This window comes from Lucilia cuprina, chromosome 2 (assembly GCF_022045245.1).
Source record: "Lucilia cuprina isolate Lc7/37 chromosome 2, ASM2204524v1, whole genome shotgun sequence".
Taxonomy (NCBI): domain Eukaryota; kingdom Metazoa; phylum Arthropoda; class Insecta; order Diptera; family Calliphoridae; genus Lucilia; species Lucilia cuprina.
Window position 1 is genome coordinate 27,780,418 of NC_060950.1, and position 10,079 is coordinate 27,790,496.

At 29.6% G+C, this 10,079-nt stretch overlaps 1 protein-coding gene across 1 annotated transcript in view; it reads left to right on the top strand.

The window, feature by feature from the left end:
* LOC111680065 (protein spire) overlaps positions 1-10,079 on the top strand; it is a 133,199-nt gene that overhangs the window by 110,083 nt on the left and 13,037 nt on the right. The window contains exons 8-12 of the mRNA XM_046949289.1: positions 791-921; positions 988-1,099; positions 1,178-1,310; positions 8,595-8,606; positions 9,403-9,666. Of these exons, the coding sequence (XP_046805245.1) occupies positions 791-921; positions 988-1,099; positions 1,178-1,310; positions 8,595-8,606; positions 9,403-9,666 (652 nt within the window). The remainder of the gene's footprint in view (positions 1-790; positions 922-987; positions 1,100-1,177; positions 1,311-8,594; positions 8,607-9,402; positions 9,667-10,079) is intronic.

Sequence of the window (10,079 nt, forward strand, 5' to 3'; positions counted from 1 at the left end):
GAACTAGAACTGAACTAGAACTGAACTAGAACTGAACTAGAACTGAACTAGAATTGAACTAGAACTGAACTAGAACTAAACTAGAAATGAACTAGAACTGAACTAGAAATGAACTAGAACTGAACTAGAACTAAAATAGATCTGAACTGAATTAGAATTGAACTAGAACTGAACTAGAACTAGAATTGAACTAGAACTGAAGTAGAACTAGAATTGAACTAGAATTGAACTAGAATTGAACTAGAACTGAACTAGAACTAAACTAGATCTGAACTAGAACTGAACTAGAACTGAACTAGAATTGAACTAGAATTGAACTAGAACTGAACTAGAATTGAACTAGAATTGAACTAGAACTGAACTAGAACTAAAGTAGAATTGAACTAGGACTGAACCTATATCTATTCAGAAATCACATAATTACATAATCAACCCGTCAATATATTTAACAATTATCTATTATATTTTTGTTAGTCCTCATATTGTTTAAATTTCGTAAAATTTTAAACAATTCATTTCCTTAGAATTCTTAAACTAAATCCTTTATATTTTAATAATTAATTTTTTATTTTCTTAACATAAACCCTTACCTATCCTAGGAAGAGCTGGAAATATGGAGAACTGTGCAAGTAGGTTAATAAAACACCTATTAAACCTATTTTGCTGCATGCTTTTCTTTATATTTTTACACAGAATTTTTACATAAGAATAGTTTACTTTTATGCCTTCATAATAAATACAAGATAATTATTTATAATAATCATATACAACCCTCTTCTTTATATTCTAGGCACGTTTTTGGGTCCAAGTCATCGATGAGTTAAGACGTGGGGTACGTTTAAAGAAGGCCAACTATGAAAGGGCGCCCACTGAATACGAATTAACACCTTACGAAATACTCATGGAGGATATACGATCAAGGTGTGTATATTTTTATAAAATCTTAAATATTTTTCTTAATTTGTAAAATAATCGTTAATTTTTCAGAAAATATCAATTGCGCAAAGTGATGGTTAATGGTGATATACCACCGCGTGTTAAAAAAGATGCTCATGCTTTAATTTTAGAGTTTATACGTTCGCGACCTCCTTTGAAAAAGGTGAGTTATTGCAAAATTGATTATAATTTCAATATTGAATTAGTTAATTTATTATTTTTTTTTTTAATTTTCTTTTAGGCATCTGAACGTAAACTTCCCCCGCCGATTAAGCGAACTCCTTCGCCCAGAGAACAGCTAATGGATTCTATACGCCAAGGTCGTACGCTTAAACATATACCATCGCCAACGCTTCCCCGCCTAAAAGATCGACGTAAGTTCCGTTTAGTTGTTTAATAATTGTTTTCAAAATTCGTACTCCCCAAGTTTGAGAGACATTATTCTAGAGAAAAATTCTTTCTCTAGAGAAGACAACTTTTGAATAATAAAGACTAACTTTTTCAAACTTATTTCAATACTCTCCTCTCGAAGAATGTTATTATCATCATCCAATCCTTTCAATAATTATGAGCATTAAGCTGTTTGTATAAAAAAATTTAAAGCTTTTCATTTCAAACATTTGTAAGCTTTTCTTTTAAGCTTTTAAATACATTAAACTTAAAGTTTTCCCTAAAAAACTGAATTTTTATAAGAATAAAGCTTTTATATATGAAATTTTTAGCCTTTTGTATAGAAAGCTTTAAGCTTTTCGTATTAAGCTTTTCAAATAAAACGGATTAATGAATTTAGCTTTGCATTTAGAAAGCTTTAAGCTTTAGTTTAAGAAAGCTTTATGATTTAAGCTTTAGCTTTCTATACAGAACGGTTTAATGCTTTGCGTATAGAAAGCTTTCAGCTTTTCCTGTCAAAGAATGTCATTATCATCTTCCAATCCTTTTAATAATTATGAGCTTTAAGCTGTTTGTATAAAAACAATTAAGGTTTTCTTTTAAGCTTTTAAAAACATTAAACTTTAAGTGTTTCGTGTGGAATTTAAGCTTTTCGTGTTAAGCTTTTCAAATAAAACGGATTAATGAATTTAGCTTTGCATTTAGAAAGCTTTAAGCGTTTCGTATAAAAAATCTTTAAGCTTTAGTTTAAGAAAGCTTTATGATTTAAGCTTTAGGCTTTCTATACAGAACGGTTTTATGCTTTGCATATAGAAAGCTTTCAGCTTTTCCCGTCAAAAAAGTGTTATTATCATCTTCCAATAATTATGAGCTTTAAACTTTAAGCTTTTCGCATTATAAGTTTAAAGCTTATTTTATACTTTTCTTTTTAACCTTTAAATACATAAAGCTTTAAGTTTTTAAATAAAAACCTGAAGTTTTATTAGAATATAGCTTTTATATATGAAATGTTTAGCTTTTTGTATAGAAAGCTTTAAGCTTTTCGTGTGGAATTCCTTAAGCTTTTCGCATTAAGCTTTTCTTTTAAAAAATGTAAGCTTTTCGTACAAAAAAGCGTTTATATTTTCACGTAGAAAGTTTTATGTTTTTTATATAAAAAAACTTTAAGTTTTTAATACAAAAAGCTTCTTACAAAAAAGTTTCAAGCTTTTTTTTCGATTAACTTTACCATTCTCTTTTTCCTTTCCTTTTATTATCAAGCTTCCATTTCCCTTTATTCTGTGTTAAGATTAAATTAGAATTGTGTGGTTTTCTTTGGTCAGTGGCAAAGAAAACATTAACTTCCACCTGCTGAACTGAACAAACTCACTGCTAAGTGTGTCACGATATATGAAATGAGTTTTCTAAAGTAATTTTCTCCAAAAGGAAATGCTAATGAAAGTCATTATAAACAAATATTAAAATAAAGAAAAGCCTTCAAACAAAAACATAATCATAACGTGTGTTTAAAACTAATTTTAAATTTGTTTATAATTTATAAATAATTTCAAATTTCAAGTTATTACATTTAAAGAGTTCAAGTGCTTTTTGCTGTTGAAGACAAATCACTGTATGATGAGCTTTTAAACTCTTTAACAATTACATTAAAGTTATGCTTTTTTTAATTTCAATTTATATTATTTCTATTTTGCCAATGTGCAAAAATTTCAAATGTAATTCATAACGACCTTCCCAATTTCCCTTGAGGAGAGAAAAAAATTACTTCCATTTGTGTTTAATGCAGATGTATTCGGATGGTTTTGAAAATTTTCCCTCCCTCTATACAAACTACACAAAGGAATCAGTCAATGTGCATAAAATTCAAGGTGTGAAAATTACTTGCATCTTGAAAAGAGAAAAGAAAAACAAAAACTAGCGCTATAAGTCGCTTATCGGCAATTGACATCAGTTGCCTTCACAAAAAAAAAATAACTATGCAGCAGCAAAATTAGAGTTGGAAACTAAATTTTTTTAAGCTTTTTTCTGTTATTTGAACAATGCACCTTGAAAAATTACAAAAATAAAGTTCAACTTTATTAAATGGCTTCCGCGAACTCAACTGAAAAAGTGAGAAACAATAATAACAACGAAAAAAAAAATGCTTTTATAAAATGATGTCATGTGCAAACTAATTGTTAAAAAAAAGCAAAAACATTTACACTTAAAATGTCAGTTACACTTGAAATGTAAATTTTAAACACAACAAAAAAAACATTTTTGTTAATTACACATACATATACATATTTATATAAAATCTTAGATGTTATCCGAAAGATAAGTCAGTTAAGTGTCTGCTGTAGAAAAGATTTTTTTAATACATATATTATTATAAAACGCATTGATTTTATTGCAGGATTAAACATTTTTAAAATGTTTATATGAAAACAGCTTTTCATATATACAAACGGTAATGTTAAACTGCAAACCAGAATTTAGACTAGACTATAAACCAGATAAAAAAACGCCAGACTAGAAATTATAGACTAGGCTATAGACTAAAATATGCAGACTATACTATAGACTAGACTATTGACTAGACTATAGACTATAGAATATACTATAGAATAGACTATAGAATAGAATATAGAATAGACTATAGACTAGACTATAGACTAGACTATAGACTAGACTATAGACTAGACTATAGACTAGACTATAGACTAGACGTTAGACTAGACGTTAGACTAGACTATAGACTAGACTATACACTAGACTATACACTAGACTATAGACTAGACTATAGACTAGACTATAGACTAGACTATAGAATAGACTATAGACTAGACTATAGACTAGACTATAGATTAGACTATAGACTAGACTATAGAATAGACTATAGACTAGACTATAGACTACTATAGACTAGACTATAGACTACACGAAAGACTAGACGAAATATAGAATAGACTAATACTATAGACTAGACTATTGACTAGACTATAGACTATAGAATATACTATAGAATAGACTATAGAATAGAATATAGAATAGACTATAGACTAGACTATAGACTAGACTAAAGACTAGACTATAGACAAGACTATAGACTAGACTATAGACTAGACTATAGACTAGACTATAGACTAGACTATAGACTAGACTATAGACTAGACTATAGACTAGACTATAGACTAGACTATAGACTAGACTATAGACTAAAGTATAGACTAAACTATAGACTAGACTATAGACTAGACTATAGACTAGACTATAGACTAGACTATAGACTAGACTATAGACTAGACTATAGACTAGACTATAGACTAGACTATAGACTAGACTATAGACTAGACTATAGACTAGACTATAGACTAGACTATAGACTAGACTATAGACTAGACTATAGACTAGACTATAGACTAGACTATAGACTAGACTATAGACTAGACTATAGACTAGACTATAGACTAGACTATAGACTAGACTATAGACTAGACTATAGGCTAGACTATAGAATAGACTATAGACTAGACTATAGACTACTATAGACTAAACTATAGACTAGACTATAGACTACACGAAAGACTAGACGAAATATAGAATAGACTATCTACTAGACTATAGACTAGACGAAATACTAGACTATAGACTAGACTAAAGATTAGACTATAGACTAGACTATAGAACAGATTATAGACGAAACTATAGACTAGACTATATATTAAACTATAGGTTAGACTATTAATTATATAAATTAAAATATAGAGACTAGACTGTTGACTAAACTATGGACTAGGCAATAGACTAGACTATAGACTAGAATATAGACTAGACTATAGACTAGACTATAGACTATATTATAGACTAGACTATAGACTAGACTATAGAATAGACTATAGACTAGACTATAAGCTAGACTATAGACTAGACTATAGATCATAATATAAACTAGACTAAAGACTAGACTAAAGACTAGACTATAGACTAGACTATAGACTAGACTATAGACTAGACTATAGACTATACTATAGACTAGACTAGACTATAGACTAGACTATAGACTAGACTATAGACTAGACTATAGACTAAACTATAGACTAGACTATGGACTAGACTATAGACTAGACTATAGATAAGACTATAGACTAGACTATATAATAGACTATAGACTAATAGACTAGGCTTTAGACTATACTATAGACTATATACTAGACTATGGACTAGACTATAGACCAGATTATAGACTAAACTATAGACTAGACTATAAACTACTAGACTATAGATTAAACTATAGGTTAGACTATATTCTAGATTATAAACTATACTATAGACTAGGTTATATACTAGACAATAGAATAGACAGGAAACTAGACTTTAGACTAGATCATAGATTAGACTATAGACTTTATTATAGACTAGACTATAGATTATACTACCGACTAGACTATAGGCTACATTATAAACTTAATTACAGACATAACTTTAGACTAGAACTTATACTAAACTGTAGTCTGCACTAAACACTCAACAGCAACTTTAAACAAGACTTCTTAAGTAAAACTCTAAAGTTATTCTTTAATTTATTTATGAAAACAAACTGTTCTACTTTAAACCATCTGGCAACTTTAATACAGACTGTGGTGTGTAGAGAAAACATAGACTCAACGTACAAACTTAGCCACACACCTTTCTTAACATCTATTCAACACATTTTATATTAAACAACATTTTGTTTTAAATTCAGCGCAGACACCCACCATGCGATGTTTTTTGTGTGTTGAATTTATATCGTTGTTTTGACAGTAGTCAAGAAATCATTGCATTTAGTCAAAAGCTTTTTTTACTCAATGATTGTTTTGAATTATATCACTCTGTAAAAATTATATTGTTACGGAACTAGCATTTTTTTCAGCAATTTTTATAAATTATACCATTTAGTAATTTTTTCTAAGAAGTTGTTGCGTAACTATAGTACCAATATACAGCAAATGCCAAATAACTAGTTTTTGAGAAAGAAGTACTTTGTGATCGCAAAACTGATCCACAAAACGATTACCAAAAGTAATGACCGAATCACTAGCTTTTAGGTTATTGTTTCTATAATCTTAAGTCCTTCTTATTATATAAAGAAATTCTAAATGTTTTCCTTATTACTTATAATTAATATTCTTTAATATCATTTTTTAACAATGTTCTCTTACAATTCAAATCTACCCTTTGATTACTAACAAACAAAAACATGTCAAAAACATAATAACTTTCATTCATCTAATGTTTGATGCAAATAATATTAAAAGTCTAAATCCAATTATTCTACTCTTATTATTCTCTTCTTATAACAACACCCCCCACCCCTTCCTAATTACAAACACAATTGCATAATATTGTTGGCGGGGGTAGAAAAGGATAAAAATAAAATTTATGTTTGTTGCTGTATGATGCATTTAGACATTCAACTTAATCATGTTAATGACTGTTAACATTTGAACGGAAGAGCTCTTCTTCTACTTCTTGGTCACTGTGTGTGCCATTTTTAAAAAAAGAAAAACAAAAAATGTAGAAAACGAAGAAAACAAAACAAAAGAGGTGATTGAAAAAACAGTATTCATTAAGTTATACCAGACATGGAAAATTTAATGTTTAAAATAAATATATAGTAACAACCCTTCCTGCTAAGAGTTGATCAAAGACCGTCAACTAATCAGATCTATAAGCTAAAGTCTGCACTGTGGACTAGGTTAAAGACTATATTATAGATAAGATTAGACTTTAGACTAGACTATAGACTAGACTATCGACTATACTATAGACTAGACTATAGACTACACTATAGACTAGACTATAGACTAGACTATAGACTAGAATATAGACTAGACTATAGACTAGACTATAGACTAGACTATAGACTAGACTATAGACTAGACTATAGACTAGACTATAGACTAGACTATAGACTAGACTATAGACTAGACTATAGATAGACTATAGACTAGACTATAGACTAGACTATAGACTAGACTAAAACTAGACTATAGACTAGACTATAGACTAGACTATAGACTAGACTATAGACTAGACTATAGACTAGACTATAGACTAGACTATAGACTAGACTATAGACTAGACTATAGACTAGACTATAGACTAGACTATAGACTAGACTATAGACTAGACTATAGACTAGACTATAGACTAGACTATAGACTAGACTATAGACTAGACTATAGACTAGACTATAGACTAGACTATAAACTAGACTATAGACTAGACTATAGACTAGACTATAGACTGACTATAGACTAGACTATAGATAGACTATAAACTAGACTATAGACTAGACTATAGACTAGACTATAGACTAGACTATAGACTAGACTATAGACTAGACTATAGACTACACTATAGACTAGACTATAGACTAGACTATAGACTACACTATAGACTAGACTATAGACTAGACTATAGACTAGACTATAGACTAGACGACTATAGACTAGACTATAGACTAGACTATAGACTAGACTATAGACTAGACTATAGACTAGACTATAGACTAGACTATAGACTAGACTATAGACTAGACTATAGACTAGACTATAGACTAGACTATAGACTAGACTATAGACTAGACTATAGACTAGACTATAGACTAGACTATAGACTAGACTATAGACTAGACGTTAGACTAGACTATAGACTAGACTATACACTAGACTATACACTAGACTATAGACTAGACTATAGACTAGACTATAGACTAGACTATAGACTAGACTATAGACTAGACTATAGACTAGACAATAGACTAGACTATAGAATAGATTATAGACTAGACTATAGAATAGATTATAGACTAGACTATATACTAGACTATAAACTAGACTATAGACTAGACTATAGACTAGACTATAGACTAGACTATACACTAGACTATAGACTAGACTATATACTAGACTATAGACTTGACTATAAACTAGACTATAGACTAGACTACAGACTATACTATAGACTAGACCATATATTAGACTATAGACTAGACTCTAGACTAGCCTCTAGTCTAGACTATAGACTGATACTAGACTAAAGACTAATACTAGACTAAAGACTAGAGACTAGACTAAATACTAGAGACTAAAGATTTCATTATAGACTACACTATAAATTTGACTATTTCGGACTTCTCCATCTCTGACTTATAATGTGCTAGTTTTTGAATAATAGCTTAAAAGCTGTTACAAAAAGCTAATTCCTAAAACATAACTACTCTTGTTTCTCTCTTTTTGTTTTAGTACACAAGCGCAGTAACGATTAAATATAAGAAAAACCCCCTGAAACATAATGGAAACGCAACATTGTTGTATGTCTTTCGACAGTTTAAAACAACAAACTGTAAGTTGCCACACTCAGTTGTAAACTGATTGTAGTAAAAAGTTGTCGTTAGACAATATTAAATGGCTTAGATTAAAATTAACTAGAATAATTAACAAAAATAAATAAAATAAACAATAGCTTAAATAGTAATTAAAAGTTAAATTATTGAAACAAATATAGTGAAATTGTAGATTTTAGATAACAAAAATTCAAATGAAACTAGAATTTAATCCCTAAAAATATGCTAAACATAAAAGTGAATGTCCTTCTTTAAATGCATTGCAAGTTTTTTTTCATATGGATCGATAGTGAGTAAAAGCTAAAAAAGGAAGAAGCAAACGAAAACGTAGAAAATTTTCCAAAGAAAAGAAATAAATGTCATGTGTGTCAAAAAGAAAAACAAACAAACGCGAATGAAAGACTTAGGAACGCCGTGAAAGTGAAATTGCAAAATTAAACTTTCCTCAAGTTGCCGTTGGTGTTGTTGTTGGAGTGTTCTAGTATTAATGGTGGTGATGGCAATGATGATAAATTAAGGATATAAATTTATACAAAAAAAATAAAATATTCCAAAACAACTCATTAGTGTGTTGAGTGACTAATGCATTTGCCAAAACAATAAAGAAAAGCCAAACACAAATATATTATTTATTCCCTTGTTGTTCTTGTATTGCGTTTAAAACAAAAGTAAAAGAAATCCTTACACGTTTTCCATGAATCCCCAAGTGTCAAATGCACAAAGAAAATACAAGAATAATTTTAAAATGACTACAACCACCGGTTATAAAGTGTCTTCTTCGAATAAAACGAATAAATCAACCCCAACAACACGTGCTTCCGATTGTGTTGATGAGGCCAGTGATGCCTCATTGTATTGTAACCAAGAACCATTGCCCACACCAAGAGCAGCACCCCGACCACGCACAAATAATCCAACAGCATCATCAAGTGCGAGTGCTGCGGCTGCACCTACACCAAAACCTCGTTCAGGTAAAGTGGTAGAAAACATTGTACTTCTGTTTATCAAATCAAATAATAAGTACAAGGTGCATAATTAAGAAAACAGAATGTTATCCGGAATAGATTTCAATGCAGTGTTTTAAAATGATGATGTCTTCAAAAAAATATATATATTGATTCTATTGACATATTTATAAGTTAAATAGACTAAAATGACTAGAATAAAGACAAGACTATAGAATAAAGTATAGACTATACTATAGACTAGACTATAGACAAGTCTATGTACTAGACTATATACTAGACTATAGACTAGACTATACACTAGACTATATACTAGACTATAGACTAGACTATACACTAGACTATAGAATAGACTATAGACTAGACTATAGACTAGACTATAGACTAGACTATAGACTAGACTATAGACTAGACTATAG